The 22,528-nt window shown below is 41.7% G+C and overlaps 1 protein-coding gene across 1 annotated transcript in view; it reads right to left on the bottom strand.

Annotated features, from left to right (window-relative positions):
- Positions 1 to 1,516: 1,516 nt before the first annotated feature.
- The window catches only part of DENND2A (DENN domain containing 2A), a 76,327-nt gene continuing 55,315 nt past the window's right edge, over positions 1,517 to 22,528 (bottom strand). Inside the window, exons 14-20 of the mRNA XM_087873747.1 lie at positions 21,537 to 21,685; positions 10,546 to 10,723; positions 9,055 to 9,096; positions 6,496 to 6,613; positions 5,152 to 5,391; positions 4,339 to 4,425; positions 1,517 to 3,085 (exon numbers count right to left, since the gene is read on the bottom strand). Coding sequence (XP_087729873.1) covers positions 3,054 to 3,085; positions 4,339 to 4,425; positions 5,152 to 5,391; positions 6,496 to 6,613; positions 9,055 to 9,096; positions 10,546 to 10,723; positions 21,537 to 21,685 — 846 coding nt within the window. The 3' untranslated portion in view covers positions 1,517 to 3,053. The remainder of the gene's footprint in view (positions 3,086 to 4,338; positions 4,426 to 5,151; positions 5,392 to 6,495; positions 6,614 to 9,054; positions 9,097 to 10,545; positions 10,724 to 21,536; positions 21,686 to 22,528) is intronic.

Here is a 22,528-nt window from a genome sequence, read left to right as displayed (position 1 = left end):
AAAGGCGCATGGAACGCTGTTACCTTCCCACCAAAGGTGGTTCCTATTTTTCTACTTGCATTTTTTATGTGCTTTCAAACTTCTAGGGATTCGAACCGCTGAAGTGCCAACCTTTGATCGACAAGCTCAGCATCTTAGCCACTGCATCCCCAGGAGTCCGAGGCAAATCCTCACCTTGTCATGTCTGACAAAGAGATTCAAGTGCTTAGGGCTGCTTCAAATCGGGGACTTGTTGCAACATTCTCACTTATCTTTAGCTTCTGTCATTGACATCCACTTGTAATTCTTCTGTGTTGCTCCAGTGGTGTTCCTATCTTTTGACTGGAGAAAATCCAACTTTCTGAGGGAAGGATGGAAGGAAAAGGAATGCTCACATGTGCCACTGTCCCCAGCCTTACTCTTATCTTCAAGGGATGGTTTTAAAATATGCAATGACCTGCAATACTACAATCACCATTGCAATACTACAATCCTTGGGCATATTCCAGCCAAGTTTTTCCTATATCCATATAACTGATAGGTTCATTCAGGGAGATGTGGCTGCTGATAATTCAACCAGGAATATTTTCTTCATGTTCTGCATTTTTCCTTCCCAGGTGGCTTTCTCCGGAATATCCAGGAAAGATAAAATATACTGTCTCGGTGAAAAGCTGATCCAAGACATTTCAGTGTATTTGGGGATGGAGATGAATTAAATAAATTATCTTGAACATGAAAATTGCTGCTGAATAAGCAACCTTTCCAAGCTATAGCTTGCTTGCATTATTCAAGGTGTCATAAAGGGAGAAGATGGCCTTTATCTTGATGATTTCACTTTGGAGGAGCAGTAAATCCCTCAAACAGAATTCCTTCCCCCCCCCCCCACCATCTTCCTTTTATTTATTTTGCTTATTACTTCTTCTTCTTCATTCTGCATAACACCGTTTATTCTGAAAGGGAGTAACATGGTAGGGGCTGGGCATATACGTGTTTCAGGGACTCGCCAGAATTTCTAAAAATAAGTTTTCCCAGCTCTTAAAGACACTGGAGTTGACTATACCAAACTGTGTGCCCTATTCCTTAGCTACGATTTTGCTTTTCTCTTTTTTATCACTAGGCTAAAGTTTATTGGAAGTGGGAGCGGAGTTTGTACACATGTAATATTTTAAGCAAGAGACACACCCGTGGTCAGCCTCCTCTTTTCTCCCTGGCCTAGACCAGGGGTCTCCAACTTTGGCAACTTTAAGACTTGTGGACTTCAACTCCCAGAGTTCCTCAGCCAGGTGTCTCCAACCTTGGCAACTTTAAGACTTGTGGACTTCAACTCCCAGAGTTCCTCAGCCAGGGGTCTCCAACCTTGGCAACTTTAAGACTTTAAGCAAAGCTGGCTGAGGAACTCTAAGAATTGAAGTCCACAAGTCTTAAAGTTGCCAAGGTTGGAGACCCCTGGTCTAGAATACCTTCAGTGCATTCTTATTAGTTGTCACACCTAAAAATGAAGCCCCAAACCTGGTGACATCACAATGAACAGCCTTCCTTGAAGTTGAGATTTCAAGGTCACCTCTTACTCTTGGCAAGAGCACAAACAGTTCTTTTTATTGAGATTTACAGAAAGAGAAAGAGAAAGGTGTGGATGAAAGCATAACTCTGTCCCGGCGCCTTTATGCTTTGTTGACTTGGAAGGTACAAGTTGCCCACAAATTCCACATCACGGGTGTGATCTGTGTGTCAGGTATGGTACTTATAAATAGTGTCACTTCACACGTATCGCTGTTGTGTCAATAAATGTAACAAAATGAAATGATATGCTTGCATGTATGAATCGCCGTACAGTTGTAACGAACACTGAATAACCCAAGAGGAACGCAAGGGCAGAAGGCAACTGTTTCACAACTGTCCTGGCCGCTAGGGGGTGCATACAATCCCATCATCAAAACCATCCGATCCATCCTTTAAAAGCAGTGGTTCCCAATGTGGGGCCCATGCCCCACAGAGGGGCAATTTGATTTTTAATTATGACAATTTGGAACCTTGTTTAAACCAAGTTAATGGCCTATTTTAGGCTTCCTCCGCGTGAATAGGAGTTCACTTTTTGAATAGTAAGAATTATATGTCACAGGGTGTGGGATCAGGATTTTAGAGATGCTTAGATGGGGCATGGCCAAAAAAAAAGGTTGGGAACCACTGTTTAAAAGCCTTCAGTCATTTTTCTGTGGCTTGGGGGAAGTGGGTGGGTAGGAAGGTTCTTCAAAGGACTGCTTCTGCCCTTCAAATCATCCTCTGAATTTTACTCCAGAAGATACACACAAACAAAACAAACTATATGCAATACTTGAAACTAAGCACATGCTTTTTTTGGTTTTGTTTTAATAAACACATACTTCCAATGGCAACAGATCAGACTTACTCCGAAGAAGGGTGTGGACATATATCCCAAACTCCAGGAAGGGGCAGTAAGTCATCACATAGTGGTCAGTTGGATAAAATTCTGAATGGATTTAGTAGTCCCCTACCACCACCATAGCTACTGGTGTATACGGGTTCTTCTTTTCCCATATGTACGTGACCCTTTCTTTCTCTTCTAGTTATTTCTGTATCACATCATCATGTCATTTTACAATCATACTATCCAAGTTAAGGCAGCGCCTATCCTTGCTGTCATCCCTTGGGAGAGTAAATGGAACAAATGTCTCTGCCTAATAGTCTTCCTAACCTCAGTATAAATAAGAAATATTTTCAAAAAAAAAAGTAATAGATAAGGTCTCAAAAACACCACAAAGTCTGCAAAGGGTCAGTGAACAGAGAGGTTCGGGAGTGCTTTGTCCAGTGCATGATCTTCATCGAGCCAAACCTGGAGGCCCCTTCTGCACCATGCTGTATAGTAGGCCACAAGGTTGTCTGTCCATCCAGGAGCAGCTTTTAAACGCTGCTTCTCTGGAGATTTCTCCACCACTGGAGCAGGCTAAGCTGGACTTGGGTTTTAAAATGGGAAAAACAAACGGAATCCATGTTGTGTCTGCTGAAATGCTTAGAAAAGATATCCTTCTCGCCACTCCTGGTGGTGCTCCAAATACTTATTTCTTATGAAGAAATTTCATTCTGCTACCTAGAAAGGATGAATGGTGGGGAAAGAAAGAGAGAGACAATATTTATGGGGGGAAAAGACAACTCCTTTACCTGCAGAAAAGACTTAAGTTTTGAGTCTCCAACCTTTCCAGGTGAGAGTAAGGTGGCACCTCTGTGGAGCTGAGGCCAAACAGCAGAGAGCTCTGCAATTTTTCAGGATGCCTTGATAGAAGATTGGAAAATGATCCCCTACAACAAGGGTGTCAAACTCAAGGCCTGCAGGCCAGATCCGGCCCATGGAAACAATGAAGGACAACTCGAGGTGCCTCTGCCAGTGAAAATGGAGCTCACATGGCCCTCCCAGGCTCTATTTTCAACCATGATGGCCTCCTGCAGCCCTCTGCCAGCAAAATGGAGCTTGGGGTGCCTCTGTTTTCACTGGCAGAGGACTACAGAAGGCAGTCACGGCCGAAAACAGGGCTGGTGGATGGGATGGAAACTGGGATGGTGCCCCTGAGTTCCGTTTTCGCTGGAAGAGGGCTGCAGGAAGCCATTGTGGCCAAAAATGAGCCTCGATGAGTGACATCTAGCTGGCCACACCCACCATGGCCACACAACCTGCCCCCCCCCAGGTCAAACACAATTCTGATGTGGCCCTCAATGAAATCGAGTTTGACACCCCTGCCCTACAATGTCACCTGAAATCTCCTGCAATTGCAGAAATTATGCCCTGAGAATTTTAGATTGTTTTAGAAATGTCATGATTCTGTAACCACAGAAGTTAGAGGTGATTCTATACAGATTATTAAATTTATATGTTCACTATCAAATTATGTGCAAAGTCTCTTTTCTTATTAAGCAGGGATGTGATGGGATAGGAAATATTTTGGAAGGCAAGAAGCAAATGTTTACTATAGTTAATATTGGAAAACCTTTCAGGTTTAAAAAATGCTTTTTTTTATGTTACATTATCTAAAACATGGGTCCCCAATCCTCAGGCTTCAGACCAGTACCGGACCACGGCCTGTTAGGAACCAGGCCACACAAGCAAGCAAAGCTTCATCACATGGGCGGGATCTGGGTAGCATGTGAAACCATCCCCCACTTCCCCAGCCCATGGAAAAATTGTTTTCCCCAGAACTGGTCCATGGTGCTCAAAAGGTTGGGGACCGCTGATCTAAAACATAGGTAACGGGTGCACAATTGTGTGATTTAAACATGGTAAAGTAAAAAAAAAAAAAAAAAATTAAAATCAGGATCACTGCAGCAGCCACACTTGCTTGAATTCCGTACCTAATCCTTTCAAGAATTTATTAACTCCGCTCTGTTCTTCACTGGGAAGGGTCTCCAGATATTCCTGGGCACGTATCTCAAACAAACCTAGAGAGGTCAAGAACAAGTACAATAATGAAAAAGGACTAACCATTAGGTTTATTGGTTTCAGTTGCTACTACCAATCGGGGAACATTATTATGCTTAAAGGGACATGGTGGCTCAGTGGAAGATGCTGAGCTTGTCGATTGAAAGGTCGGCAGTTCAGCGGTTTGAATCCCTAGTGCTGCGTAATGGGGTGAGCTCCCATTATTTGTCCCATCTTCTGCCAACCTAGCAATTCGAAAGCACGTAAAAAATACAAATAGAAAAATAGGGACCACCTTTGGTGGGGAGGTAACAGTGTTCCGTGCGCCTTTGGCGTTTAGTCATGCTGGCCACATGACCACAGAGACGTCTTCGGACAGCGCTGGCTCTTCGGCTTTGAAATGGAGATGAGCACCACCCCCTAGAGTCAGGAACGACTAGCACATATGTGCGAGGGGAACCTTTACCTTTATTATGCTTAAAAAAGCAAAGCAGAAATCTACACAAGTAAGGCTGTACTTAGATCCACCAATTATCAGGAATCCATTGTAGGACAACTCATGCCTTGTAGATAAAAGATCTTGGGTTCTATCCTGGGCATCTCCAAAAAGGATTGGAAACTTCTATTCCAACATCCTGGAGAACTGCTATCAGTGATGATAATGCTAAGGAGACAGTTAATTTGACTTAGTATAAAGAATCTGCTGGATTCTTTGCACTATCCTCTTGTCAAGAGAACCAGCTCACCTTTGGCTCCCTGTTTTCGTAATTCTCGTTCTTGAATGAAGCCTCCAAACATCTGAGTCTCCATAAAAACTTCCAGGAACCTCCGAAGGCTCTTTGAAGAAACGGACTTCCGGAAAGCTTCACGCTGAAGAGCTTTTTCTTCCTTCTCAGCAGGAATCATGAAAAGAGAGTAGTGTCCTACAATCTCCACAAAGAAGCGGACGAAAGCTTCTGACACCACTTCATTCAAAGGGCTGGCCTCTGAGGGGACATTGTAGGGAAATTGAGGAAAGGCAAAACAAAGAATGAAATAAAATCAGCAGGAAAATATACTAGGGTTTAATGATCTTCCTTAACTGTTTTTGGCTAGCCTCCAGATCTATTCCACTACATCAAGGAGGACCGAGCTCTCTCATGGACAACGATTCTGCTTTGCATTCAAAAGGTTTTTAGCAGGGGTGAAATCCTCCCGGTTCGGACCGGATCGGGTGATCCAGTAGCAATCGTGCCGGGTGGTTCGGCAATCCGGTAGTGATTGCGGAGCAAAGCTCCGCCCACCCATCTGGGTGTCATTACTTCCTGGTTTTAACCAGGAGGTAATGTGTTACCTTCTCTGCATGTGCAGGTTTTGCACATGTGCAGAAGGCCTGTGCGTGCATGTGACACTGCCGTACCTGGTAAGGAAGGTAAGTAGATTTCACCCCTGGTTTTTAGTACTATCTTCAACACAGAATCACAAAACATAAGAGCTAGAAAGGATAGGGGATATTATCTAGCCGAACTCCTGCCCAGAGCAAGATTCCATTACTACAGCAATCCCAACAAATAGCCATTCAATCTGTTTTTAAACACCCCTCTACAACCATATAGAATCTGCCATCATTATAGAACAATTATTGTTAAGATATTGTTAAGGTATTTTTTTTGCTCCTATCTTATAACTCATTATACTGTAATTTAAAGCCATTGCTTCCTAGTCCATATTCTGGAATGATGAGCAGTACTGTCTTGACTTCTACATGATGGACCTTCAAATGCTTGAAGACAACTAATGTGTCTTCCTGTACTCTTCTCTAGGTTAAACACAGTGATACCTCAGGAACGACTAGCACATATGTGTGAGGGGAACCTTTACCTGTGTGTGTGTACTTTTATCACTCCCTCCCCCCACTTTCTTTTGGTTATCAAATTTTTGACACCTTGCTAAGCCACTGGGTGGTATTCAAATATTGTCATGTCCTAAAAGTGGTACAATCTATGAAAAGGTTGAAAAGCACTGCTACTGCTACCGAACTGATAAATAATCATTGTCAAAAAAAACAACAACTACCAAATGTTAAATTAAAAACAAAACAAAACCCGAACCCTGTTTGCCGTTGAGTGTGACTTCCTCCTTGTCATTTGCCAGTTCATTTCTCTGCTCCAGTATATGTTCAAGAGCTCCTTGCAACTTTCGGGGCAAAATGGAGTCTTCATCTTCCATCTAAAAAGAAAAGCATGCATTCAAAAAAACGTGCATGAAACCCGATCCTGCATGCAGGGAGACCCATCTGACAATACCGCTCCTGTTCCAGAAGCATGCTTTTTTGGTGACAAAGCATACATTTTTTACATACTCAAAGCTGTTTGAGCTTTGGACAGGCTGAGAAAAAAATGACCAAACCTTCTTGGAGATTTGGTCTGTTTGATCCTTCATAGGCATCTGCAAAATCCCCACTTTCTATTAAATGCATGGAGTGTCTTTCCCTCTTGTGCATATGGTCATGTTAAAAGGATAGGCATTAAATGGCATTTGGCGCCTAGGAGTGCTGAAGGACACAATTATAATAGATTCCATCTTGGGCCATGGCTTCCCTGTAATGAGCTCCAGACTCAACCCTGAGGATGAAAATAGCTTCTAATTGGACAGATCCTAATGCTACCAGTAGATCCTAATGCTACTGAGAAGATATTCCATCCTTTCTCCTTAATTGATTTCCTTTTGTCAGGGAAAAAGGAGCAATAGAACACACAGGGAAACTGCCAATGAAAGACAACGCAGCATACTCCTGGCAGTTGCAAACTACCTTTGCAATTTTCCATTGGCAATTATAATACAGTATATATCTCTTTTTCTGATATCCTGAGTAGGGCTTTTGGCGGCCCCTGTTCTTCACTGTGTGTGTGTGTGAGTGTATATATACACATACAACTCAATTGCAAAATAACAATGCTTCTTCTTCCTATTTTCCCCATAACAACCATGATGTGAGGTGAGTTTGGCTGAGAGAGAGTGACTGGCCCAAAGTCACCCAGCTGGCTTTCATACCTAAGCCAGGACTGGAACACACAGACTCCTGGCTAGTGCCTTAACCACTACACCAAATTATGAGCAGATTATGAGCCTAGCGGTGTATTGGGTTTTTAACTCCCAGCCAAGCTAATGGAATATTCTGGGAACTATTGTCTCCAGATGTCAAGACATCAGAAAGTTGAACTCAGGGCAAATTAACACACTCTAGGAGCATTACACTAAAAGAAGGAGAAGACACTGACTACAGAGGTTGATTCTTCAACATGAACTTTTGCCAGAAGATCCAGAAGGAACCATTCCCCCCTGGAAAAAGGATATTTTTCTTTCAATGTACCACATGAGCATAGCTAACCAGCACATGCCATGCACACTCCAATTCACACCATTTCTTGGCTGTAAAACATGAAAGCTAGACAAGATGGTTGAGCAGTTGGCACCATCCAATACTGACCTGTTTTACAGGAGAAGGCCAGCTTCAAGGTAAGAGTAGAGCTGAGGAAAAAATGCCACCTGGGGAATAGCAACTTAATTAACAAAAGGGGGGAGCCATTTTTAATCTCCCACAATGCCCTAGGATATACCACATTCTAAAGAATTGTAGGTAAGTTCAAAAACTAACTTCCAGCATACAGTTGGCAAAAAGTATATTCAGAAACCAAGAATATTCAACACTGCTAGGGCCTTGGCAGTTCTCTGAAGATGTTTCGGCTGGTTCTGATGTGGGATTTTCTTTGTCTATTTTATAACTTTTGTTTCTAAATGATTTCCCTGGGTTTCTAATGCTATACTACCGATCCAAAAAGAAAAGGACAGCACTCTTGAAAATATTCTGAAAGTACATGAATTCTGGCTGGAAGAGTAGACATGTAGTCAATCTTTCTTTCTCTCTCAAAGCCAAAGGTCACCGTTTCAATTATTTTCCTTTCTATACTTTCATCGGCAGCCAGTAACTCTGGCAGGCTTTAGGATGGTTTGATGCTTCTGAAACCGCTGATCAGAGGAGATGTCAGGATAAGACAATGTGCATGCAGACTGGGAGAAGCAATGCCACCTCAAAAGCTAAATTCTCAGCTTCTGATGGCTATCTGTTTATAGTTTAGATTTCTAATCACTCTCTTTGGATTTGCAGGAATTAAGAAAGGGATAGGTTATATTCCTGTGATGGCGAACCTATGGCACGCGTGCCCGAAGTGGCATGTGGAGCCATGTTGCCTGGCATGTGCGGCGTCGCCCGTTCCTCTTCCGGGTTTCTGGCACATATGCACACGCGACAATCAGCTGGCCTTTTTGGATGTGGCAGTGCCAGAAACTAGAAGAGCTGGTCTTCCGTTTTCCTGCGTGAGCATGAGTGCCAGCCAGCTGATCATCGTGTGTGCATCTGCACCAGAAACCCGGAAGAGTAGCTGGCTGAAACCAGAAGTTCATTTTTGAGTGCGCGCATGTGCCCTGGGAAGCTCTTCTTCCAGGTTGCGGCCCAGGCACGCACACACGTACTCCCTTTTTGGCACTCGGTACCGAAACGGTTCGCCATCACTGTCAGTATCAGATAATTTTCAGCAAAAGATTTCTCCATCCTTCCATTCTCCCTGAACAAATTAAAAAGAAAAGACTGAAAAATAAGTTATGCTTACCTGTCTAAGGAACCGGTTATTAACAAGGTCAACCACAAGGACCTGGCCATCAATACATACACATAAAAAAGAGAGAGAGAACATTAGAGCAGATGAGCTCTCTAAGTCTTGCATACAGAACTCAAAATGCCTCAAATATTGTTACCGGTAAGTAAAGAAGGAAATTCTTGAATAATTCCCTTAAGTATAGCTAAGTTTCTTCCAAGTAAATAAAAGAGAAATTGAATTTACTATTTTGTCCTGGCCCTAACATCTTTGGGAGAGACATTCTCAATGCACCAGTTAAAGGACATCTTCAGGCTTTGATCCAGGTTTCTGCACTCCAGAGAGAGAGGAAGAAGTAGACTGATGTCCTTGAGAAAAGGACTGCCTGCTTTGCAGCTTTCAGGAGAAAAGGCTACATCTCATCAATGGAATCCCATGAGCCACAAAAAGATATGAAACCCAGTCTGATCATAGGGTGGTTTTATGTATTTCACCACAAAACCACAAGCTGACAACTGAAACACATGGAAGCTATTCTTCACTTCTCTCTCCCTCTCCCTGTATCTCTCCCTGTCTCTGTCTCTGTCTCTGTCTCTCTCCCTCTCTGTCTCCCTCTCTCCCTCTCTGTCTCTCTCTCTAGAGAGAAAGAGAGAGAGAGAGAGAGAGAGAGAGAGAGAGAGAGAGAGAGAGAGAGAGAGAGAGAGAGAGGGTACTTTCTCTCAGGAATTTTTCCTGCCTGAGCTGCCACTCAACAGACAGCAGCAATAGGCTGAATTAAAATGAGAGATAGCTGCTTGCATTTAAATGATGGAAGCACAGAACTGTCAATGTGTGTTTAATTTGGTTATTTGTTTTAAAAACGGATCTGCTGCTTCTCAAAGCAATTTCCCCCCCGAAGGCGTCTCATGTAAACATTTTGAAAACAACACTGAAAAATCTACATCTCATTCTGGAACAAGAAGATAAAGCAAGTATAAATATAGGCTTTTTTTTTTTTAAAAAAAGCAGATAACCTTTAAAACCACCTAGATTTTTTTAAAAAAAAATAGACTACAAGGGCTGGACAAATAGAGGTGGCAGGCATTAGGGTAACTTCTCAAAGAAATAATTTCTACAGCGTATACCCCAGTTTCCTGTAGCCCAAACCACTGCACTCTTATTTACTTCTGCAGGCAATTTTAATACATGTTTTAAATCAATGTTTTTCAAACTTGGCAACGTTAAGATGTGCAGATTTCAACTCCAGAATTCCCCAGCCAGTATACTGGGAATTTGGGGAGTTGAGGTCACATCTTAACAATGTCAAGTTTGAAAAGCGTTGCTTTAAAAAGGTCTCCCTCTGAGCCACAATGTTTCCAGCTGAAAACATGCACCACACAGATTGTTAAAGTTATGTGGCTAGTAAGATATTGAAATGTCCCATATCTGGGACATTATCTGACTTCCCACATGCAACTTAAAAGCCAATTTGGAGTTTAACACAACCTTTAGCTTTTCTGATCTCACCTCTTCCACTGGCAGCTCCTTGAGGCGGGGCAAGGAACTGGAGAGCAGGCCAATCAGAAAGGGGGTTGGCGAGCAGACAATGTCAATCATTGAAGGGGGAAGTACCGGGATGTAAGTGTGCTGCCAGGCAAAGGGGTAAAGAAGGGCCACTGTGGCATGGCAGCATTTGGACAAGGTACTAGAAGGAAGAAATGAAAGAAGCAATCAAGGTTCCTTGTAGTAGTTCTTCAAAGCATTTAAAGTCAATGAACACAACACAAACACTCCTTAACAAACACAACCGGCTTTCTGACGCTATGAAGTCTAATCCAAAAACGGACTTGTAAAAATCTAGTCTGTTTTATTGTGTTTATATTGTGTTGGTTATTACCTTTAAAGCCCTACATGGCTCAGGGCCAGGTTATCTTCGAGACTGCCTTCTACCGCATAGCTCCCAGCGACCGGTAAGATCCCACAGAGTTGGTCTCCTCCGGGTCCCGTCAGCTAAACAATGCCGGCTAGCGGGCCCGCGGGGGAGGGCCTTCTCTGTGGCTGCCCCAGCTCTCTGGAACCAGTTACCTCCTGAGGTCCGGACCATCCCCACCCTACTGGCCTTCCGAAAAGCTGTGAAGACCTGGCTTTTCCGGCAGGCCTGGGGCCTTTGATCTCGCTTTGCGATCTGGCGAGATCCGGTCATGAATGGTGTGAATGCGTTCTAAGGTTTTTAATGGTTTTTAATCTTTTAAATGTTTTTAGAATGGTTTTTTTAAATGTATTGTGAGCCGCCCTGAGTCTCCAGAGAGGGGAGGCATATAAATTTAATAAATAAAATAAATACTACAGTATTCTAGGTGTCTTTTTAAAGAGGTTTTTTTTAGAAAAAGAAAAAAAAATCATTTACATTCATAGTAACATACATACATATATATTCCATTTTTAAAAAATGCAAATAGTTTTTAAAAACTGTTTTTTTCTTTGAAACTAATATTTCTCCTAGGGAAATTTTTAAAACATACATCTCTCTGGTGTTTTTTAAATTAGCTTTTAAAATAATTGCGAGCTAAAAGTTTCTGCACGTAAGTATCCACACCTTTTTCGGATCATAGAAAGAGGCAATGCTTTTTGTTCAATGCTAGTGTCTGCATTCTCATTCATGCTTCTAGGAATAGAAGGCCCAACAGAAACCTGGAATTCCGTTGCATCCGTAAAACACACCTGACCAATTTAATCAGAAGTAGCTGAGTTCTTCCAGCAACTACAGTGCAGACAAGCTGACATCTCAAAATTACATCCTGGGGTTCACATCTCAGTTTCAGGCCCATTTTCCCCCTGAGTACAAGGATTCCTGGAAATAAAGCATTAAGTAAACGCTCAGATTTCACACTGTTGCCTTTTACACGTGGCAAGGCATGGAGCCGTCCCAAATTCCTAATACTTTTTCCTGCCAGCTAATGGAATTGCTATCAAAACCGAGCCTGCATTTCTGCTGAAATCAGCCATTTGTGGGAAGTTGGCATAAACAAAAAAATCCCATGGAACCCTCTGACGTACATACAACTGAGAGCATTTTGGTATTTAAAAAGACTTGTGGGATCAGCTTCAAAGCCCATCTAAGTTAACTTCTGAGTCATAGTGGCATGACAGGTGAGCCCCAAAGGTTCTCATGAGCAGGGTCTTTTATTGCCGTTCCTTAGAACAAAGGTCTTCAAACATGGCAGCTTTAAGACTTGTGGACTTCAACTCCCAGAATTCTCCAGCCAGCATAGCTGGGAGTTGAAGTCCACAAGTCTTTTAAAGCTGCCATGTTTGAAGATCTCTGCCTTAAAAGATGGTTTTTGAGACACACACACACACTCCCGCTTTTGATTCTGGAGGCAGAACCCAGTCATCTAAACCAGGGGTCTCCAACCTTGGCAACTTTAAGACTTGCGGACTTCAACTCCCAGAGTTCTGGGAGTTGAAATCCACAAGTCTTAAAGTTGCCAAGGATGGAAACTCCTGATCTAAACCAATAGCCACTGATGGGCAGCTCTTCCACCGATCTATCACAACCTATCATTTTCTCAAATTGCCTGGATTCTAAAACACCAAGATTGCGCCGATACAAATTCCTCCTGTTGATCAAATTGAAATACTGCTAATCAAAGGCGAAATATAAGGAAAAGCATGGAATGAACAACAAGGTTATAGAAACAAGAGCTGAAGTCCAAACATATTAAACGTATCGGGTTGAGAACAGCTGGCATAAAAAGAACTTTGCTATTTCTATTTGGCAAAATTCATCAGTGTGCATTTGAATAGTGAAGCCTCAATGATGATGATGTGATATTTTTATGATTTTTAAAGAATCTTGTAAGCTGCCTTGTACTTTGAAAAAAAAAATGCATCCAGAAAAATGAATAGATAGGCAGAGAACTAATGCCACCATGGCAGGTTTTCTAGATATGTTTGGAGGACATGCAATTTGGATATGGGTGACATGCAGCTTACACTCAAATAGAGCCCCCAGATTAGAAGAGACTTTGGGTTTTTCAGATTTTAGGAAAGGAACTGCCAAAAAACTGTCTTTTTGCAAAAGGAGAATATGGTAATGCTATTTTCATAATCAAAACCAACAGTTTTCAAACCCCACCCTCCGAGATAGGGAAGAGAACAAGCCACTCATCAGTGTAGGCCCGAAATCTTGAGCATCTGGAAGCTGCGTATGTAACTCAAACAGAGCCATAACGTCATTCGGTTTATAAGCCAGGTCTTGAATGGATGGAGACGGGAGGAAGAGAAGGAGGAGGGAGATATATTGTGCTGCCTAAAGGAATCATATGGCCAGGAAACTACTTACAGCTGGCTTGAGTTAAGCACCATGAGAGAATGTGTGCTGAGCAGGAGGGAAATGGGGAAGGCTTGGTGGAGGAAGAATATTCCATGCCTGACAACAATTTCTGCAGTTATGTGACAGAAAACGAAAGAACTTGCAAAGGAGGAGGAGGAGGAGGAGGAGGAGGAGGAGGAGGAGGAGGAGGAGGAGGAGGAGGAGGAGGAGGAGGAGGAGGAGGAGGAGGAGGAGGACTGAAGTGCTATGCAGCAATTCTGGCTGGCTAAGAATCCTTTTTTTTTTTTTAACAGAGTAAAGTTTCTATCCCTCATGATTATAAAAACTAAAATTTCTATGGGATGTGAAGTGTTGAATTCTAAACTCATTCCTTCTCCCCTCCCCTTATCTTTCTGGTCTTCTTAACTACACAGAAATGCACATCATGATCAGCACTGCTTCCCCTCCATTCCAGCCATCTGGATCTAGATTGCTTGCAGAAGACATCATGGGTTTTTAAGTTGCCCTTGCTATCAACCTGCCACCAAAACAGCAAGTCTAACTTGCTTTTAGGAAAGTGAATCACTCGTGTTTATAGCACATCTGTCAATGCCCAAAATCTTTCTCAGAGTCCATTGTTGCTAAACTGACTTTTTGGGAGAAAGAAGAAAGGGGTTGGGACATCATGAATAATGGAGCCCTATTCTCATCACCAAATACTTTGGAGCAATCGTCTTCAAACTAGCGCCCACTACAGATTTTATGAGACCATTCCAATGTCCCAAAGGTGCTTTTTCAAGAGGCAACTGGATTTTCTTGTTTTTCTTTGAAGACGTTTTGCTTCTCATCCAAGAAGCTTCTTCAGCTCTGAAGTCCAGTTGCCTCTTGAGAAAAAAAGCACATTTGGGACAACCATTACTTAGATGACTGAGAATCTCCATAGACAGACGATTCCAATATTTCTAATTAGTGATACTCTCTGGAATTATAATTCCTGGGTTGTTAAAAGATAAATTTGGACTTGCATAGAGACCAAGCTGTTTAAACTGAGAGGATTGGAGGAATGTGATTAATTGTGATTTGTTCAACTAATCATATTTATTTATTAAATTTCTATGCTGTAATACTACTATTTTACACTTCTCTTGGGATCCTGCCACTGCAAGCTTTCAGAAACTTTTAAAACATCTTTAAAAAAAAAAAACTTTCAAACAATGCAATAAAGATTAAATGTCACTGCTGTATTAAAGCAATAATTTCAAATTATTTTGTGGGATTTATCCCCATCCATGTTTATATATATAATTAATTAAAATATGGAATGACATGTTGGTAAAATTGGATCCTAAGTAAAACATTAATCATTAAAATGAAACCACGAAACTCTAAACGAGCTGCTGGCTTCTCTTTGTAAAATGACAGTCAAAATCTGTCATTTTCACTCCAGAAAAAAATAAATTCTAAATAAAAAATAAAAATAGAAAGGCATTTTGGCTTCTAGAGTTCTTTTGAATTACCAATTATTGGATTCTTCCTATCTCAATGATAAGCTTTGTGCAAAAGAGTTGAGCAGCTCAAATTAAAGCTTGGGGTTTTGTTTTTTTTAAAAAAATGGAAGCATGCACATCCAAGTTTTTTTTTTAGCTGACAAGATCAATTACTAGAGTTATTATGGGAAGGTGGGAGGGAGGGAGGAAGAAATAAGTTTTTTTCCCCCCTTTCCACTCTCAAGGTTCATAATAACAGAAAGGATTTTGAGAAGGGAAAGAAAAATAACAAGATATGCACTTTCTGCACGTAGTTTAAATTGGCATCTTTGTTCAGTTGTAGATGGGCTGTTAAAACTTTTTTTTCCTATTCCGCATGCCTTTTAAATAACTTCAAATGTATTCTCTTTGCTTCAATGGAACTTTTTCCTATTGTTTTGCTTTGGTTGGTATCCCAGGTTTTTACATTGTTTTAAAGTTTTCTATTGTGAAGTCGCCTGCAAAATGATCTTATTTGGATCAAAAGGCAACTCAGTAATTTATTTATGAATAAATGCGCTTATTAAACCTGGTTTGGGCTTTGTTCAAAAATGCTCCACAACACGTACACTCAAAGCCTTTTTCCCTTTCACCGAAAGCTACAGAAATATGGAAGAAACCACATGTACCAAAACTGGCTCAAGATATTTTTCCAAAGTTAATGTTCTCCTTTCCATCAAAGAGCATAGTACCTCTCCCTTATAGTTAAAATAAACAACCAACAGAATTGATTGCCATTTCATAAGATCCTAAGTCCAGGGGTGGGCTGCTGGGAGTTAGCAGGGGTTCAGGAGAAGCTCTAGCTAAGATTCTGTGCAGTTTGGAAAACCCCTAAATCCCACTCCTGGCTAGCCCCCCCCCCCACCCCTCCCAGGAGTCCCCACGTGGCCCGTTTTGGATGCAGGTAAGTGCAGGGTGTGCGTGGAGACTCGGGGAGGGCGAAAAATGGGCCTACCGGAAGTTCGGGAAGAGGGCCTCTGGAGCCTGGGGAGGCCATTTTCACCCTCCCGGAGGCTCGAACAAAGCCACCGGAGCCCAGGGAGAGCAAAAATCCCCCCCCCCGTGGTGCAGGAGGCCGACTAGGCCATGCCCACCATGGCCACAGCCACCCAGCAACTGGGCAGAGAACCCCTTGCTAAAATTTTTGAAGCCCACCCCTGCCTAAGTCCACTACCCCAAATGTAAGGTCACTCCTAAGATGCCCAAGGTATGTATAGTTAGTAAATAGTTCTCTCAGTGAACAAGTGAGACATATATCAATATGACCGGCTGGAGTAAGACTGTGATAAATCCAAATTCTCCTATGCTTTTTTAAAATCGGCATGTACTCATTAAATATCTTCTGTTGAATTACTTGAAACATTCCAAACCATTGAACAATCTCAAACAGCTGCTTGAGGGCTGGTTTTTAATGAAGAAAGTGAGGGAAGAGGGAAACCAAATGAGAAACTAAACAGAAATCAAATCTCCCTTCAGAAACATAAAATAATTCCCATTTCCCCAAGCAAACATTATTGTTTATGTATTGAACTTGAGGATTTCTCCTTCAGCCCAATTCCTAAACTGTATACCACAATACTAAAAAGCGGTCTTCATTGCACATTTATAAAAGAAGCATGAAAATAACACAAAAGGCAGAAAAAAGATCCTTAAGGCAAGTAGAGCTTCTTTTTATGATGATTCCGGAGTAATTCTACACCTCCTAAGGATGGCCACAGTTGCCAAATAGGATACCGTCAGAGGAAAAAAGGATGAAAAATGCAGAGTGACAGGTTGCAAGAGAAAATGATTTCTCCACCCACTTAATAAAACATGGTTCTGACAAACTAAAGTAGTGACTATGATATCACCACTTGGTTCGTGTCCAAGTAATCATGATCTGTGTAATGGAATGATGCGATTTGTATATACAGTATCTGAGCAAACATCTCCTCTTCTGAATTCCAGCTGGAACATGCAAATCTCCATGGCTCTATGAATATAACCCATCCTTTGATTGGCCTTCCACAATTTTTGCTTAAACCTCTCAATCTAGTAAATTTAACAAAGCCATAACCTTAATTTGTCAGAAGAAAAACTTGCAATAGAAATATTTAGATTCCAACACAGAACATATTTTTTTAATATTGTATCTTTCACATGTTAAAAATGAAACTTTCCAGGTAAGAGAATTTGAGCACCTTTTCAAATTTTAGAACCACATAAATTAGGGATTGAACTTTAATATGCTCCATTAAATAAATAAAATCAAGTTCAGGCCTCAAGTGTACATGTTTCCTTGGAATCACAGAAATGATGATTCCATGGCTGTTACTTTCCGTGATTCTGCCAAATGTTACACCTATTACTCAAGAAAATCTGCACAATTACTCTAACTCAGGGGCCATCAACTTTTCGGACCTCAGGGACCACAAAATTCATAATTTTAAATCTCGTGGACCACTAATATGAATTTTTTAAAAAGATAAATAGTATTTAGTGCAATATAAAAAATGCAAATAATTTTTCTGCGGACCACCAAAATTTTCTTGCAGACCACTGCTCTGACCACTGCTCTAACTAAAGTTGTGTATACTTTACTTGTGTATACTTACTCATTTAGCAATGTAACTTTTTTTAGCTGGAGAATGCTGCTGTTTTCACAAACTGAATCATCAAGGTTGCACATTTTCAACATGGCTTTTAAAGCAACTCTATCTTTTTCTTGAGTTCACACACAAGCTTGCAAAAAAAGGGGGGGTGCTCTATTGCAGAGCTGTGCAAAACTTGCAGGAAGTACTTCCTTCAAATTGCTTTTGAAGTACCGTATTTTTCGGAGTATAAGAAGCAGCTTAATTTTGGGGGAGGAAAATAGGGGGAAAACAATTCTGCCTACCAGGTATTCATCTGGTTAGTCCTTAGCCTGGTCAGCTTCAGCACATTAGTTCGCTGGCTGGTTTTGAGGTTGGGGCTGGTTGGGGCTAAAAAAAAAACTCTAAAGCACAGCTGATTGTCGGAGGGAGCAGCAATTAGAAAAGCAGGCAAAGCAGGAAGATCAGCTTCGCTGAGTTGGGGCTGAAAAACAGCTTCAAAAACACAGCTGATCGTCGGAGGGAGCTCCAGTGGCTAAAGCAGGCGAAGTGCGAAGGAATAAGAGAAGGCAGAAGTTGTTCTGGGTAGCCATTTTGGGCACCGCGCATGGGGTTACATTCGGCATATAAAATGCACCCAAATTTTCAGCCTCTTTTAGGAGGGAAAAAAGTGTGTCTTATACTCCAAAAAATATGGTATATATAAAACCCAGATTCTAAACACATTATTTACAATTTTGCAAACACTTCTACTCTGTTTTCTAATCTTGTTTAAGAGATTTAAAAGCAGGGTAGCCTGATACCTTCTAGGTATTTGGAACTTCAGCTCCCACAAACCTTGACTATACAGGTAGTCCTTAATTTATGACTAAAACGTCTGTTGCTAAGCAAGACATTGTTAAGTGAATTTGCCCCATTTTATGACCTTTCTCGTCAGTTATTAAGTAAATTGCTGCAGTTGTTACGTTAAGGGCATTAAAGACAATTTTCTAGTGAAGTTTTCCCCAACTTAGACCATCTAGGGATTATATTCTTCAAATCTCATCAGCTTCAACAAGGATTGTCTTTTTTGAAGACTTGTTAGTCGTCTGCCAAAAATTCTAGAACTGAAACTGAGCAAGGTTATTTTAACTGAAATGTTAGTAACATGGTTGTTAAGTGAATCTGGCTTCCCCTTCTGTCAACCTTTGCAAACGGTGATCACATGATCTTGGGACACTGCAACCATCATAAAGTTAGTTGCATAGTGTCTGAATTTTGATTGTGTGACCATGGGGAGGTTGCAATGGTCAAAACTGAAAAATGGTCATAAGTCACTTTTTCCAGTCCAGTTATAACTTCGAACAGTCATTAAATGAACTGTTGTAAATTGAGGATTACCTATATTTTTCCACTAGCTATGATAAGAGTTGAAGTCCAAAATATCTAGAAGGCAGCAGACTGCATAACTGACTTATAAAGAATTTTAAGACTTCAGTTCACATTTTATGCAGCAGGTCTACTGTATCAATTTGGGCTGCTCTTGTCCATTTTAAAAAAAACAGCAACACAATGAATGAATGATTTTTTCCTCTTTCTTTTTTTGGCAGCCTCACCATTCCTTCTCCTAGTCCCGTGGATGCAGCGGGATTTACTGGGAATTGTGAAAACAGGCAGGCTGCTGAAACTTGAATAAGCATCATTACTCATCTGTTAAATTTTGCCTTTTCTGGTTGGGAGGAAAAAACTTGCTCTCCCCATCCCTTTTTAAAAATGGATGAAGGCCAGGCACCAGCTGCAGAAAATCTTAAAGAGATCTGGGCCCCCTTTTTCCCAAGGTGTGGGAGGAAGAAGTTTTTGTCCAAATAATTGGTGAGCGGAAAAACAAAGGCTATCTATGCAGTGGGATCAGAAAGTTTGCAAACTGCCTGCTCAACTTCTGATACCCACAGAAAAACCTGAAACCTTATAGGCATAAGGACAAAGCACATGGCATAGGTCTGGCATTAAGGAGTATGCTGTAAGCTGCATATATGCAGATATATAAGTATCCTGAGGCTTCAAAGCCAATAGATTTTGGTTGGCAAAACACTGTTAGCCTTCCTAACCCTTTTAACTGTGCCATTTAAGCTTATTAAGGGCCCCCAAACCACCTAAACCTTTGCATATTTTCATTCAAAGCACATTGTGAGCATATTTTAGCCACGACAGTGTATATAAGCCTACTATGGAAGACCTAGTAAAGGTAGAGAGAGAATACTTAGGTGCTCTGTATGCAGATTATGTACAACTGACTGGGAAAGAATCAAGGAACTGGTTACCTTTGAATGGCTGGAAACAACAATAATTAGGTTTTGACAATGGTCACGATTTTGTTTTGGTTTTAAAGTGAAAGCTACTTTCTGCTTATCAACAGGTTCCAGTACTATTTATATGTGTTTTCTGCTTCAAAATGATGAGAACCCATTTTGAAATAGTGCAGAACACGTAAAACATACACTCAAGTACTTTTTAAGTTAGAAATACTTAAGTCACGCAAATCCTTAGAGTGAAAAAGGTGGAAGGGCAATCCTGCAAACACTTCCATTCAGCTGTTCAGCAGCTGCATCATCTTGGATCAGGTCTGTCAAACTGGCAGCCCACAAGTCGGATACGTCACCCACAAGCCACACCCACCCCGGCTCCGCAAAGGCAAAAAACATCACGATACATCACGATCCGGCCCGTGGCACGATCTTTGACTTTGACATCCCGTGATCTGGATCTTTTAGAAGTTCAAAATGATATCCGTTCCAGTGTAAACAACTAATGTAGAAACACTCGTGTTCATCTTAAGTCCTTTTATTATAAGTAATATGAAACCATACACTTTAACACATATTGGACATGCATTCGCCGTGAGTTCCCAACAGCAACATTTTCCTCCAAATGAACCCAGTAGTATAGACCAGGGGTCTGCAACCTTAAACACTCAAAGAGCCATTTGGACCCGTTTCCCACAGAAAAGAAAACACCGGGAGCCACAAAACCCTTCCCATGCCTGACTATTTCTTGAGCGGCCACAAAACTAGCATATGTAGTTGAATTAAACGTTCTGTTTTCTTCTGAAACTTTTATTTTCTTGGAGTTCTCCATGGTTGGCCTACTGGGGTTGAAAAGCTCAATAAATTGTGTGCCGGCGGGTAACACACATTGGCAGTTGTGATGCATATTTTGACTGACAGGGAGCCGCAGCAGAGGGGTGAAAGAGCCACATGCGGCTCCAAAGCTGCAGATTGCTGACCCCTGGTATAGACAGATAAAATTAAACTATGGACCATGGTTTTATGGTGCAGTAGATGCAGTGTATCTGACTTTACAAAGCCATGCTTTTCTGTTTATTTATCCAGGCAAAGGAACAAGCATCTATAACAACATATATGATCATCTATCTAGCTCCTAGCTAGATGTTTCTAACCATGAAACAGAAAGAATATGGAGGCCCAGCTGTTCCTGCTGTCTCCATCTTCTGATATAGGGGTCTCCAACCTTGGCAACTTTAAGCCTGGCGGACTTCAACTCCCAGAATTCCCCAGCCAGCTTTGCAAAGCTGGCTGGGGAATTCTGGGAGTTGAAGTCCGCCAGGTTTAAAGTTGTCAATGTTGGAGACCCTTACTCTGATATATTCTGCTATTCATATGGGTCTTTTCTGGGTTATTCAGCTCTGGAGTTCGTCCACAAAGCCCCAGCTATCATTATATCTTGCACAAATTTGTCCCCAGGAATCTAGACTGACTGTAGCAGCCACTCCCCACTGTCCCAAAGCGATATCCATAGCTGGAGATCAACCAAGATGAGCCAGACACTCCTATTATTTAGGGATAACTGCAATTTTTTACATGGAAAGCATTAACGTTTGAAGCCAATTTCAAGTGGGAGCCAAGAAAGGAGAAATATACATCACAGATGTCTCAGCTCCAGAACTCTAATTGAGCAGAAGATACATTTCTGCCTTTTTGAACCTAGGAAAAGAGACACAACCACCACTCTAGGACGTAGCCGACCATTGAAAACTGACTTTAAGGACAGATAGACTAGATAATAGTTTGTCCGCCAGGTAAGGCAGAGAAATAGGAGGCAGACGGTTACCTGAGCTTGTCTGCTATAAATATCACCCGTCTCTCCAACAGCAAGGAAGCAAAGACTCTGCTTAAGTGCCGAATGCTAAGCGAGGAGAACAAGGACTCAAAATCAACATGTTCAAGTCTTGAATCAAGTGGTCGACACAGCTCTATAACCTGAAACAAAGAATGCAGGAGACATACAAGATGTAAAATCAACTCCAAGTCAGTTCTGACCTGAGCAACCTATAAGCCCTATTATTAAATGTGTAAATAAGGGGAGTAAGACTCTGAGAATACCAACTGCAGCCTTTTCAGACCAGTGGAAATTTGTTTCATAAATTTGCCTTATTCAGAAGCCTCTCCCCCATTCTATGTATTTCCACATTGGAATCTTCTACCAGGAAGAAACAAATATGCTGATTCCTAATTATGATCTCCATATCCTCCAACGAATGTCTCCTGCCCATTGACCTTGCCTTTCCCCCCCCCCACCTCCTTCAAGTACAATCAGACTTGAAAGAAAAACACTTGACTGCAATTACTATTTTTAATTTTTAAATGTGTCTTGCAAGATTGAGATTGGCACTTTGCTACGCACCAAGCATCTTTTCTTTTCTTTTTGGGAAAAAAAAAATCTGCAGAAAGCAGTTAATTGAAGGACTCAAAAGGAAACGTGGTGGGATTCAAATAATTTAACAATGGTTCTCTGCCTTAATGAATGGATGGGTGGGCGTGGCCATGGTGGGCGTGGCCAGGGGTGTGACAGGCAGCACTTGGCCTCCTGCACCCCTTGGGAGCAAAAATGGGCCGGGGGTGCACCGCTCCCCACACTCCATTTTAGGCCTAGGAGGCCTCCCTGCACTTACCTGGGAGCCAAAATGGAGTGTGTGGGGACTCCTGGAAGGGGCAGGGTGAGAAGGGGCGGGGCCAGCCAACAATTTAACTACCAGTTCACTTGAACCGGCCTGAACTGGCTGAATCCCACCACTGACACATATACATGAGAACTTGCGCGCA

This window comes from Pantherophis guttatus, chromosome 7 (genome assembly GCF_059756535.1).
Source record: "Pantherophis guttatus breed Tessera chromosome 7, ASM5975653v1, whole genome shotgun sequence".
Taxonomy (NCBI): Eukaryota; Metazoa; Chordata; class Lepidosauria; order Squamata; family Colubridae; genus Pantherophis; species Pantherophis guttatus.
The sequence above is the reverse complement of the archived record's forward strand: the minus strand, read 5'-3'. Positions and strand labels throughout refer to the sequence as shown.